This window comes from Toxorhynchites rutilus, chromosome 2, assembly GCF_029784135.1.
Source record: "Toxorhynchites rutilus septentrionalis strain SRP chromosome 2, ASM2978413v1, whole genome shotgun sequence".
NCBI lineage: Eukaryota > Metazoa > Arthropoda > Insecta > Diptera > Culicidae > Toxorhynchites > Toxorhynchites rutilus.
In genome coordinates this window covers 65,716,164-65,730,286 of record NC_073745.1, presented here as the reverse complement: position 1 = coordinate 65,730,286, position 14,123 = coordinate 65,716,164, and the positions used below count along the sequence as shown (strand labels likewise).

The following is a 14,123-nucleotide window of genomic DNA, read 5'->3' as shown; positions in this document are numbered from 1 at the left end:
CTTATGCCAGCAGGTCCTCATATGCCTCCTTTAATTCCATTTTTTTTTTGGAATACGGTCCGGGAAAATCCAGTTTGGAGAAATGAAATCGAATGAAACATTCATATGAAAGCAGTGATCGTCCTTTCACTTGTGAAAATGAAACTGAAATATCGCGCATTCGAATGAAAATGAATATAGCCCATTCGAGCAGTTTCGTCAAGTCAAATGAAAGCGTTTGCTTTTTCAAATTCAAATGAAAAGACAGCAGAAAAGAACGGAATTGAAGAATCGATGTATCAGTATGCTAGAGAGAAAGGAAGAAATCAAAAGTCATTATCATCTTTTAGTTTCGAAAATGTCAAACACTGCTTCCGACATTCTTCCTTCGGAATGGAAGCAAAGCCGTGGTTTGAGTGACGAACCAGCCAAATGTGTTGAAAGTAACTATAATACTGAAAAAATCGCTGTCTTCTGTTCGCTGTGTGTTTGTTTTGAAAATTTGAGCCAATGGAAGCCAGCAGTAGCAAAAAAAAAAAAAGTGGTTGACAAAGGACGTGTTTTCCTGGAGAAATTGTCCGAAATGTCCTTTTTTAAGTGCATAAATCAAAAATCGGTTTGTTTGGTTGGTAGTGAAGCTGCTGGTGTCATGAAGATTAAATTTGAAATGAACATATGAGTCGAAATATGCGTCCAAAATGGAAATGTTTGTTGCCACATCCTGTGCTGGAAAATTTTCAGAGTTAGGAGGAGAAATTGTTTATTTGAACGAAGGGCTATTTCTCACCTTCCCGAAGATTCAGAGCAATTCATGCAGTATCAAAACATCACACATCAGAAGAATCTCTGCGCCACAATGTAGGTTTCGAGAATATTGCTAAATCGTCAATCAAGTCCTAGATCAAAACACTCGAAAACTAACTCAAGTTGAAAAAACAAATGGGACCATTGACAATTTCTCAAGTGTTTTTTTTTTTTTTTATCTGTATTATAGTGACTTTCAACTCATTTGGCTGGTTCGTCACTTTTACTTCCATTTTTGGAAGAATGTCGGGAGTGAGTATTGAACTCGTGACCTTTAGCGTGAGAGGCATGGATGTTACCACTACGCCAGATCGCCTCCATTTCTCAAGTGTCGACAAATAGGAAAAAAGTTTCCGTACTCCAGTCGAAGAAAGCTTATTTTTCTCATCAATTTTAGTATTTCAAAGCACATGAACGAATTTTCTATTTGAGGGGCTTAGAATGAAAGGGATGTAAGTGATTAGATCGATTTCTCTACATCGACTCTCTCTTTTGGTCATAACTTAGCTGCAAATTCATTCCCAGCTGTATTTAACAATCTGGAAGATAGGTCAAAACCTCATCTATCGGATTCTATAGCAAACTGAAATTGGAACGTTTTTGTAGTCGAAAATGCAGTTCGGGTTCCGGAAAGGAAAGTCGACAGTGGACGCTATTCGGACAGTTATCAAGAAAGCTCAGGTCTCGCTTAAACAAAAACGAAGAGGCGACCGTTACTGCGCGGTGATTTTGATTGACGTGAAGAACGCCTTCAATAGTGCCAGCTGGGAGGCCATCGCCGAGGCGATACACAGATTGAAGGTCCCTGGCTACATGTACAGGATACTGAGGAGTTATTTCCAGAATCGGATCCTGGTATACAACACCTGGTATACAGGGGATAGATACTGAAGAATATCTCGGCGAGAGTTCCACAAGGTTCCATCCTAGGTCCTACGCTTTGGAACACGATGTACGACGGTGTTCTAAGGCTGAAGCTACCCAGAGGTGTGGAGATCGTGGGCTTCGCGGACGACATCGTAACAACGGTAATCGGCGAGACGCTTCAGGAGGTGGAAATGTTGGCGACTGAGGCTGTAGACATGATCGGTAGTTGGATGGACAGCGTAAAGCTCCAGATGGCACATCACAAAACCGAGGTGCTGTTAGTGAGCAATCGTAAGGCAGTGCTGCGGGCAGAGGTATCGGTCGGAGGACATACCATCGTTTCGAAGCGGGCGGTGAAGTACCTCGGAGTCATGATCGACGACCGGCTGAACTTCAATCAGCACGTCGACTATGCATGTGGGAAGGCGTCAAAGGCCATCAACGTGGTGGCGAGGATCAGGCCAAATAGCTTTGGCCCAAGCAGCAGCAAGAGGCGTCTCTTGGCAAGTGTATCTTCGTCGATACTGAGGTATGGTGGCCCTGCCTGGTTGGCGGCTCTGGAAACCCACCGAAATCGGAGGAAGCTGAACAGCACATTCCGACTCATGGCCATGCGAGTCGTAAGTGCTTATAGGACCATTTCGAAAGAAGCTGTGTGTGTAATCGCCGGAATGATTCCCATCTGCATCACTCTGGCAGAAGATAGCGAGTGCTACAAGCGACGGGAAAGCAGAGGTATCCGGAAATTGATGAGAGCGGAGTCGTTGAACAAATGGCAGTATGAATGGGATACGGCAGAAAATGGTAGATGGACCTACAGGCTGATACCGGTACTTTCGACCTGGTTGAACAGGAAACACGGTGAAGTTAACTTTTACTTGACGCAGTTTCTGTCTGGACATGGCTGTTTCAGGCAATATCTATACCGGTTCGGGCACGCAGTTTCAGTGTGGAGATATGGAGGAAACACCGGAGCACGTCGTTTTTGTCTGTCCCAGGTTCACCGAAAGGCGCGAGGGGCTGCCTGCACTTCATGTCGGGAATATTGTGGAGGAGATGTGTCGCGACGAGATGATCTGGAATGCCGTGAGCAGTGCAATCACACAAATCATGTCGGAGCTGCAGCGAAGGTGGAGGGCTGACCAAAGTGCTGACAACGTCCGACGGTGAAAGGTGAACAACGGCGACGGCTGTTGCAAGAGATGGTACCTTACGAGAGTAGCTGTGACGGGGTGCGCGTTGTGTTGGAGGGCACCCCCTAATCGGCTCTCCGCTGGGAAGAGAAATCCTGCGAGGGTGACTGTGACGGGGCGCGCGTCAAGTTGGAGGGCGCTTCCTAATCGGTGCACGTCTCGGCAGGTAAACGGATGCCGATTTAATAACTGCGACGGAGTGAGTGTCAAGGAGGGCGTCTTCAAACTGGTGTATACCCCACGAGAGCTGCTGTGATGGAGTGCGCGTCATGTTGGAGGGCACTACCTAATCGGCGCTCCGATGGGAAGAGAAATCCTGCGAGGGTGACTGTGACGGGGTGCGCTTCCTAATCGGTGCACGTCTCGACAGGTAAACGGATACTGCCGCGGAGAACAGCAAAAGGCCTGCCTGACAACGCCTGATCGTGGCCTGGATGGAGGAACACCGCGAACATTTCTTAGGAACGAGCATCAAGGATGAAGCCATGATCAAAATGGTGCATACCCCACGAGAGTAGCTGTGACGGAGTGCGCGTCATGTTGGAGGGCACTACCTAATCGGCGCTCCGCTCGGAAGAGAAATCCTGCGAGGGTGACTGTGACGGGGCGCGCGTCAAGTTGGAGGGCGCTTCCCAATCGGTTCACGTTTCGACAGGTGAGAAACCCCGCGAGGGTGACTGTGACGGGGCGCGCGTCAAGTTGGAGGGCGCTTCCTAATCGGTTCACGTCTCGACAGGTGAGAAACCCCCCGAGGGTGGCTGTAACGGGTTGCGCGTCAAGTTGGAGGGCGCTTCCTAATCGGTTCACGTCTCGACAGGTGAGAAACCCCGCGAGGGTGACTGTGACGGGGCGCGCGTCAAGTTGGAGGGCGCTTCCCAATCGGTTCACGTCTCGACAGGTGAGAAACCCCGCGAGGGTGGCTGTGACGGGTTGCGCGTCAAGTTGGAGGGCGCTTCCTAATCGGTTCACGTCTCGACAGGTGAGAAACCCCGCGAGGGTGACTGTGACGGGGCGCGCGTCAAGTTGGAGGGCGCTTCCCAATCGGTTCACGTCTCGACAGGTGAGAAACCCCGCGAGGGTAGCTGTGACGGGTTGCGCGTCAAGTTGGAGGGCGCTTCCTAATCGGTTCACGTCTCGACAGGTGAGAAACCCCGCGAGGGTGACTGTGACGGGGCGCGCGTCAAGTTGGAGGGCGCTTCCTAATCGGTTCACGTCTCGACAGGTGAGAAACCCCGCGAGGGTGGCTGTGACGGGTTGCGCGTCAAGTTGGAGGGCGCTTCCTAATCGGTTCACGTCTCGACAGGTGAGAAACCCCGCGAGGGTGACTGTGACGGGGCGCGCGTCAAGTTGGAGGGCGCTTCCTAATCGGTTCACGTCTCGACAGGTGAGAAACCTCCCGAGGGTGGCTGTAACGGGTTGCGCGTCAAGTTGGAGGGCGCTTCCTAATCGGTTCACGTCTCGACAGGTGAGAAACCCCGCGAGGGTGACTGTGACGGGGCGCGCGTCAAGTTGGAGGGCGCTTCCCAATCGGTTCACGTCTCGACAGGTGAGAACCCCGCGAGGGTGACTGTGACGGGTTGCGCGTCAAGTTGGAGGGCGCTTCCTAATCGGTTCACGTCTCGACAGGTGAGAAACCCCGCGAGGGTGACTGTGACGGGGCGCGCGTCAAGTTGGAGGGCGCTTCCCAATCGGTTCACGTCTCGACAGGTGAGAAACCCCGCGAGGGTGGCTGTGACGGGTTGCGCGTCAAGTTGGAGGGCGCTTCCTAATCGGTTCACGTCTCGACAGGTGAGAAACCCCGCGAGGGTGACTGTGACGGGGCGCGCGTCAAGTTGGAGGGCGCTTCCCAATCGGTTCACGTCTCGACAGGTGAGAAACCCCGCGAGGGTGGCTGTGACGGGTTGCGCGTCAAGTTGGAGGGCGCTTCCTAATCGGTTCACGTCTCGACAGGTGAGAAACCCCGCGAGGGTGACTGTGACGGGGCGCGCGTCAAGTTGGAGGGCGCTTCCCAATCGGTTCACGTCTCGACAGGTGAGAAACCCCGCGAGGGTGGCTATGACGGGTTGCGCGTCAAGTTGGAGGGCGCTTCCTAATCGGTTCACGTCTCGACAGGTGAGAAACCCCGCGAGGGTGACTGTGACGGGGCGCGCGTCAAGTTGGAGGGCGCTTCCTAATCGGTTCACGTCTCGACAGGTGAGAAACCCCGCGAGGGTGGCTGTGACGGGTTGCGCGTCAAGTTGGAGGGCAATTCCTAATCGGTTCACGTCTCGACGGGTAAATGGATGCCTGCGAAGAGGACATCAGCGCAGTGGAATTAATAACGAATAGAGAGAAAAAATATTGAGAAAAAGGGAAGGACAACGCTAGTTAGCGTTGAAAACTCGAGAAGTGCATGAGCACAGCCGCCCCCTGAAGTAGTCGCCTAGATGTGGTCCCAGGGGGAATAAGGCAACGAGTAGAGGGCTTGGTTTTTGTAGGTGCGATCCCCACTCGACGTCTGGGTTAACCCTTCCCAGGTAAGGCTGGTAGAGCGTTCCTCACCTCTTTTTTTTAAAAAAAAAACAAAAAAATCTATGTTGTTCATGAATGCGTTCGATACAATCCTCATCGCAAACAAAAGCGTCTATCAGTCGAAATAATTTGGATACATTAACTGGTACGTAAAGTGGCGTATGAGTCATTTATTGAGGCCCAGACTGAAGCAAATATGATTGGAACGATACAAAAATCTCCGCAAATGATTGCCCAATTCTAATGAGATAGCCCAGGCCTCAATCCACCGGATTATTCACTTTGGGCTAAGTTGGACGTTCTCATTGGAATGAGCAACCGGTGAAGAATTCTGTCGAGAAACGTGCAGCGATTGACAATTGGCCCTAGTGTTTTCGTATCTGCGTGAAAAAGAGATAGTCGGCGGTTTGGCCGAGAATGTTTATTATGGATACTCTTATATATTCAATAAAAGTTTTAGGATTTTATCTCATCTTGTTGTAGAGTTATGAATTTTTAGGTATACAATTGAATGCTTTATAATTTAAATTAGAAAGTGAGTCAAAGAGAATACCAGTTAAATACGTATATTTTAAATTTAATTATGAACAGTAGTGGGAAAAAAATCATTGCGGCCAGGGGCTATGATGAAAAATTACATTTTTACATTTTTACATGCCAATTTCAGCAAGATCGGTCCACTAGATTCTCTAGATAAAAACTGTCTGCAATAAAGTTGTTTCATATGATGAAGCGTTCATTTTCATGCTGTCAAAATGGAATGACCAAAAATGTTAGGTGAAATAAAAAATCAAACTTTCTTATATTTATAGATAGAGATGTACATAATTTGACAATGTTGTAGCCCCAGTTGTTTCAAATAACTTTATAAAACAATTTTTGTTGATATCTTTTCTACAACCGATTTAGCGCTTTTTTCTAACTTGTATTAAGGTGACCATGGAAAACAGGGCTTTTTTCGGTCTAACTTTTATTCTAAATTCTACGTTTCGGACGAATTTTAGTGCTTATCAAGACAAACATGAGTGACCCGGTGTCATATTCCGGTTGAAATCCCACGGGGTGAAGCGGAATTACATCTATTCCACCATTTATCGGTACCGGGAGGAGGGTCCGGCCAGAGACCGTGCGAGATCCGGGTGACCGCATTCGGCGAGGACGCCAACAGCAATCCAAATGGTGAGAGAGCGGGTTTGTCGAAAAATGAACCGCTCAATCTGGAAGACCGCAGCTGACCTGGATGTTTCGCTGAGGACTGCCCACACCATCATGACGGAGGACCTTGGATACAAGTCGTTCAAGAAACGCAAGATTTACGGGGTAAAGTAGGCTACAACGAAGAAGAGGCTGGACAGAGCCAAATTGATACTTTTACGGCACGCAAGTCAGGGGTTTGGGTTTTCTGATGAGAAACTCTTTGTATTGCAACAGCAGCATCGTTGAAATCATCCAAGAAGATCGGCATGTGAGCACTCGCTTGATTGGCCAGGAACTGGGTATAGACCATAAAACCGTTTGGAACCATTTGCAGAAGATTGGATTCCACAAAACAGCTGGATGTATGGGTGCCACACGAGTTGACGCAAAAAAATCTTTTAGACCGAATCAACGCCTGCGATGCACTGCTGAAACGGAACGAACTCGACCCATTTTCGAAGAAGATGGTGACTGGTGATGAAAAGTGGATCACGTACGACAACCTAAAGCGAAAAAAGTCGTGGTCGAAGCGCGGTGAGCCCGCCCAAACCATCACCAAACCCGGATTGACGGCCAGGAAGGTTTTGCTGTGTGTTTGGTGGGATTGGAAGGGAATCATCCACTATGAGCTGCTCAACTATGGCCAGACCCTCAACTCGGTTCTCTACTGTGAGCAGCTTGACCGTTTGAAGCAGGTGATTGACCAGAAGCGGCCAGAAATGATCAATAGGAATGGTGTTGTTTTCCACCAGGACAACGCTCGGCCTCACACATCTTTGATGACCCGCCAGAAGCTACGGGAGCTCGGATGGGATGTCCTATTGCACTCACCGTATAGTCCGGACCTGGCTCCAAGTGATTATCATCTCTTCCGGGCCATGTGAAACGCTCTTGGTGATACTAAGTTGGCCTCAAAAGAGGCTTGCGAGAACTGTCTGTTTGAATTTTTTGCAAATAAGGAGGGGGGTTTTATAAGGGGGGATAATGAAGTTGCCTTCTAAATGGCAACAAGTTTGCGAACAAAACGGCGCATATTTGACATAAATTGGATAATTTTAAGCAAATTTCGATCAGAAATACGACATTTCTTTTTCCCCAACCCTATATATCTGTAGATGGCTTTAAGACTCCTAGAGGATCTCCACCTCTTCAACTTCATGTTATTTTTGTCAGTACTCAATTCAGATTTCCATGTCAAATAACATGCCCCGATAGTGTTTTGAGTGGCAAACGGCTATTGTACTTCAAAAAATAATCGAAACATGTAACTCAATTAGTTTTAAATCTGATACACAGATGCCACCACTGTTGTCAGACATACGTGATTTCCATATAGTTCTGAACAAGATGCTGAACGATAGGTGTTTCGTTCTTGACACTTTCAAGACATGACGTGAGACGAGTAGCGAGACGTAACTTTCAGAATTATTTACTTTTTGTTTGGGTGTGTGGTTAAGGTTTCATATCAACTCGCTGAGAAAAATAACTGAAGGAAGAAATAAGCAAATATATATTCGTGAAAAATAGTGCACAACCTCCTTTTGCTCTAGCCAATTACTTGTAACGGCCCTTTCCGGATCTTCTGGATCTGGTAATTTCCTTCCCGGTATATGCACAACATTCTCCTCCTCCCTGAGCGAAATTGAGCCACAATCAGCGTTATTTCTTGTCACCATCGCCATAAGCTGATAGTACTCTTTTCCCCGCCGATGGGAGCCAAACAGAAGTACATTTTGCTTGGAAAGAAATGGATTGGTTGCGCTGCTAGAAGCGAAAAGATATGCTAAAAACATCCTTCTGCACTGTTATGATTCGACAGTAATGCGCGAGTTAGCAACGAATGCATGTGTCACCAAAAGATACGACTTGGTTTGTAAACAAATTTGTTTTTTCGCGAGCAATGGACGAACAGCAATTTTGACATTGCGGTCCACCTATAGTACAACACCTTGGTTCTGAACTTCGTGTGTCACAGCAATCTGTGATCGAATCTTGATTTTTAGTTACACTTTGCTTTGGTAAAACAACTTTTGCCTTCCCAAGCTAAGCTGAATTTGACGAAATAGAATCAGGGAAAGTCTGACGACTGGAATGACGTAATTGGCAATATCATACACAACAAGCATCGAGGTTACAAAGTGACAGGATGATAAGCAAAACATCACGGCTAAAGCAAGAGGGCGCACACGACATTGCACAAGGAGGTCCAGGAGGTGCATTTAGAGACGTCGGTTAATCGTTCGATTAATTCAAATAATCGAATATCTGAAATTATAATCGAGTAATTTGGTATCGAATAATTTAAAATCAAAATATGAATACATCGAATAATTTCCACTGTAATCGCGATTAATGAATTAAAGAATTTTTCTCAAGGCTATTGCATTTTTAGGTTGAGAATTAGGCTATACGGTTTTTTTATCCAACATTTTTTCATCCAACCATCTAACATCGACAACCCGATAGACCACGCGACCAGAATGACAACGTGATACGTGATTATTACAAGAAATAAATATTCGCTCGATTAATCGAATATTGAAAAACAATTATTCGAATGAATCGAATATTGAAAAATGTCCGAACGATTAATCGATAATCGAATAAATGAAAAATTTAAACATCACTAGGTGCATTTAAGTGGAAATTAGCATTAAGCGCTCGACAGTTATTCTTTAGACAAAAACTGTCTTCAACAAAGTTGTTACATAGTTGTTATTTTTATGTTAGGGTGACCATAATTGTCGATGAAATAAAAAATTTAACATTCTTATCTTTATAGATAAAGGTAAACATTGCTCGACAAGGTTGTAGCTCCGGTTATTTGAGACATCTTTGTACAACAAAGTTTTTTCTCTATCTGTTTAAATAACCGAACTGCGCTTTTTTTCTAAATTGCGTTAGGGTGACCATGACAAAAACTGTTTTTTTTGTCTAACTTTAATATTTCGAATTCTACATACAAACAATCTTCGAAAGACTTTTATAACTTACTAATACAAATATTTTTCGATGCTGAATTTATCAATATCTCAACTCTCCTAAAAGTTATTGAGATTTTTTCCCAAAATTCTTAATGCACAACTCTAACATTACGACTTCGATGCTGATGAAAATCCGAGTTATTTCTTCTTTAAGTTCCTCCAAATTTTGTGGCTTATAAACATAGCAACGGATCTTCACGTATCCCCAGAGGAAGTAATCGACGACGAGAAATGTTGAAATTCTCACCATTAGAGGACAACGTTTCATTAAGGCTTCGGTTGCTCGAGTAATACGATTTCACTAAAAATACACGTTCTTGTAAATTGTACATGTTGACACTAAAAACCATCCATTCTTACTGAATGAGTAGCCAAATATTATCTACCCGAAGTGGGGGAGTAGTGTTACAATTGACGGAGCGAAAAAAAAAATTCAATAAGAAGCGATTGGTTTTTTTTTTCGTGAGCGTTAATTCTGAAGGACCCTGTACGTTATGGAGGGAGATGGAGGATACTTGAAAATATTTTTTGCGTAACGTAATATGTGAGAAGTACATAGTACTACGGAGCTTTGCTTGCACTTCAACATTTCTTAATTGAGGGCTTACTATGCCTTTCCGAAGCATCCAATCGTGCATTGTGTGACAGAGCAAACACAACGATACTCTTATTTGACTATCGAACAAATTTCCAACCCGAATAAGATGTTAGACAGTGACGAGAGGTGGGGTTTCTCAAACAAACGATCCATTTGTGGTCTCCCCAAGGGTGGTATCAAAAAAATTTAAGTCGATATCCGGAATAAATTGGACATACCTTTTTGACCTTATTTCTTAATGTTGATTCAATCATCTGCTCTCAAACATTGACCAACGATACTTTCATAACACATGACTATGATTTGAATTTATCTTTACCAAGCGAAGAAAAAACATCACATGAATACGATGAATTCTTTTTGTACGCGACTGATGCGTGCGCGCAAAAAGTAAAATCGCTTAAAAAAAATCGCGTAATTTTGAGCAAATCGCATTAACAAAAATCGCGTAATTTCAAGAGAATCACGTAAAAAAATATTGCCCCATCACCGGCGCACGTTCACCACAACCACACCCGCAAACGCCCTCGTGTAAAATAAAATGACGCAAAAAGTTTGAAGATTGACCAGCGGTGGATACGCTTTTTTGAAGGTCCAAATGTTGGAAGTAAGGGAAAAAAGATTCAGCTACCCACATCGAAACATAAGTAATGTTTTTGTCCCAGTATAAAGTCGAATAATTTTTGTGATGCAATACAATCTATAAAAAATCAGAGCACCAATAAGTGTCTAAAAGTCACTATAAAACAGCAAGAAAAAAAATCAAGTGTCCATCGGAAAAGTATTGCACTAAGTAGGTGTTTTCCGACCTTTGCAGATAGTTGCTCGTTTTAATCCCTTATTTCATACAAACTGGAAAGCGAACGATTTTATTTTATCTTTGTAAATCCGTTTATCTGTTTTGTGAAAATGTATCTGTTCATTTGAATTCTCGTCATAAAAAGCAATGTTCGACTAACTGGTGTGATTTTCGGTTCTTCAAAGGCTTGAAAAGAGGTAATATGTTCGTTTTCTAAACCGTGATGATTTGGCGGTGTGGTGTACAATATGGCTTTATTGGACTGGATATTTCGTAAACACACCTACCTTCTGGAATGCCGCGACCCCCTGGTGGTCGGCGTGGTAAGTAGTTAGTGATAGTAGTAGTAGTAGTAGTATAGATAGTTTTGATGGATTTGTTTTGTGGGCGCGTTTTTCAAAATATGAGTTGTTTTCGATGTATTTTTGATGACCATGAGAAGATGATGGCATGATTGTATGTTGTTCGAGTTATTGATAGGGTTGGTTCGTTTGTAATTGTTGTTTTCGATTCGATGGTGCCGCCAGATATTGCAAGCAATTGTGTTCGTTGAATGGACCACAGAAAAATCGGATGAGTTGATAATTGTGTGAGGAAGGAAAAAAGAAAAACAAAATAATTCGATGAATGTTTAATGTCAGTAAGAAGCGAAGTAGATGAATAATTTGAATTTTCCTCCCTAGAACTAAACATTAAAGGGTTCAGACAGCGAGCAAACGTGTATCGCAAGCGGGATTGTGTTTGTCCTCAGGAGGCATTCTTAGGATGGTTCTCGGAAGGCACTATTTACAGGGACTGTTGGAAGTCGTGAAAATCAAAATGTTTTGTTGTTAGCAAGTAATTCATTTCACTTTTTTTTCCGCCATCCGTACTGCTTCTTCGGTTTCGGAACTAAACCTTGTTCTCGGGTGCTCTCAAATCCAACGGAAGCAAACGGTGAGTAAAAACTAACTGGATTGAAGTGCTGAAGGGCATAAAAAGTTACGTTTATTTCGATTTGTTGCACATTCTCCTCCTTATTTGTTCGAACACACCTGATGAGAATCTCAAAGAGCATTTTGCGCAACTCCTAGCTGAACACATGTTTTGGAGGAATTTTGATTCGATTTGAACTGAATGCATGTTGCAAATTGTTGCTTTCACTGTCTTCTGTCCTGTTAGCTTCAATAAAACGTACGCAATCGTAATGTAATTTACATTCAACCAAAGTATAAAAAGTCATGACATGGAACGCATTGTCTGTCAGCAATTCCATCGCCACCGACCGTGGAAAATTATATCAGCGGCCGCGCACATTATGTGTTTTTCCCCCCCCAGAGGGTGGAACCGTTTTCACAAAGCGACATCCGTTATAACCTTCGGCGCTACGTTTGTATAGCGGCAGCGAAAAACAGGGGGTGCTTGGAAACGAAGAAACTGTACTCTGCTTTGCACACCTTTCTGGTCAACAGGCATCAAATTGTGGCACTTGTCATCAACATGTGTCTGGAGGCAAAATGTAGTTAACACGGATAGCAATTATCCGATGGTTTTGCATTGAAAGTAGGGGGAAACGTTATAATCTTTGTGTTTTGCTTCAAGCAATTTTCGCCGAATGCTCTTTGCAATTCTACCGAACCATAGCTGCTGAGTAAAATCATAATCCATTACGTTTAAGATGATTTTTTTTCATGATGCGCTGAAGTTACTGTTTTGTGTTAAAATGCGTTGTTTCGAATGGTTCAAAAACAATGCATTATCAAAAGGGTCATTTGAAACCTGCGCGCGTTATATTTCGGACCGGTGAAATATTTCACTAAACAGCTGACAGCTGATTGTGTCATTTTCATTCTCTGGCATTTGTTTATATTCCTTTGAATTTTGAATTTTTCTTATTCTTCTTTTTGGCTTTAAGAGGGTTTAAACTTTTCAGTTCATTCGCCTCTAGATTTTGAATTTTTGTTTATATTCTTTTGATCATTTGCATCTGTGGATAGAAATCCACATGTTCGTTTTATAGCACCGGTCGTAGTAGGCGTATCTGAAATTATGTGACAGCAAATTGTTTGGAAAACCTGTATCTCTAAATTTCATGTTGATCAGTTTCGATTCAAAAATGTTGTGCAGGATGGAAGCCGAGAGAAGAAAAAAAAACTCAACTCTAACCAAAGTATCATCCGGAGAATCTGTATGCGAGAAGATTATCGTAATTTGTTACCTGATGACGAAACGTATGTGAAGATGGATTTTGGACAGCTTCCAGGCCGGAAATTCTACACTGCCAGAGGTTATTGATAGACATCAAGTCTCTAAAAAATTTAAGTTCTTTTTCGCTGATAAATTTTCCAGTATGTTCTTGGCGAGGGATTTGCAGCTGTGGACAGAGAACCAATACTCTCTTCACTAACAAGATAATGGACTCGAAAATGTATAGGGAAGAGTGTCTGCAGGAACATCTCCTCCTATTTAGAAAGGCTTACAGAGGTTAGGTGAATTTTTGGACAGATTTGGCTAGCTGCAACTACAGTACCCCAGCTCGGGTATCAGGAATCGACAATCGTCAATACGAATGGGTGCGTACAACAATGACAGCAACAGAAAAGTAATATTTGATTCTCTGTAGTTTAGATGAATGGACAGTATTCGATGAGTGTTGTTTTGACGTATGAGACGTATTTCTGGGAGTGTGGGTGAAGATAGAATTACACAAATCGAAATAGTTTAGTTGGGGAACACCAGGAAGGAGAAGCATGCAAAGGTTCACCAATTTGAATATTGAGGAAGTTTACCAAGATATTCAAGATAGTTTACAAACTACTAAATCTAACAAGAATTAGCTCCGTACGATTAGTATACTCTTAGTCTTAGGAAATAGTTTCGAATGGAACGATTATATATCGACTAGTAGTGAGAATAGAGAAACATTTAGTGAAAAGCAGTTAAGCGGAAGCGGGGAGTCATGCCATCTACGATCTCTTGTATTAACAGTTTCGGTAAAAAAGAATGGGGAATGGTACTCTCAGCTTAAATCTCGACTAGACAGGAGGATAGAGAATAAGTGGGTTAGAAATGTTGGTTTATTCTGTTCTTGACTGCTTCGATGTTGAACCTTGTTTGAGAGGAGACTATGTGAATGTGAATTGAGCTTTGTGGAAATCATTTCGTTTGATCAGTGATGCAAGCGTAACTTGTTCGAAAAGAAGAATCAGAAG

The 14,123-nt window shown here is 43.7% G+C and overlaps 1 protein-coding gene across 50 annotated transcripts in view; it reads right to left on the bottom strand.

Moving 5' to 3' along the window:
- Positions 1–14,123, bottom strand: part of LOC129765188 (sodium channel protein para) — a 338,936-nt gene that overhangs the window by 88,462 nt on the left and 236,351 nt on the right. For 10 of the 50 annotated variants that reach the window (XM_055765192.1, XM_055765154.1, XM_055765144.1 and 7 more), the window contains one exon: positions 11,220–11,240. The exons of the other annotated variants lie outside the window; for them this stretch is intronic. In XM_055765192.1, coding sequence (XP_055621167.1) covers positions 11,220–11,240 — 21 coding nt within the window. The remainder of the gene's footprint in view (positions 1–11,219; positions 11,241–14,123) is intronic. 50 annotated transcript variants of the gene reach the window in all.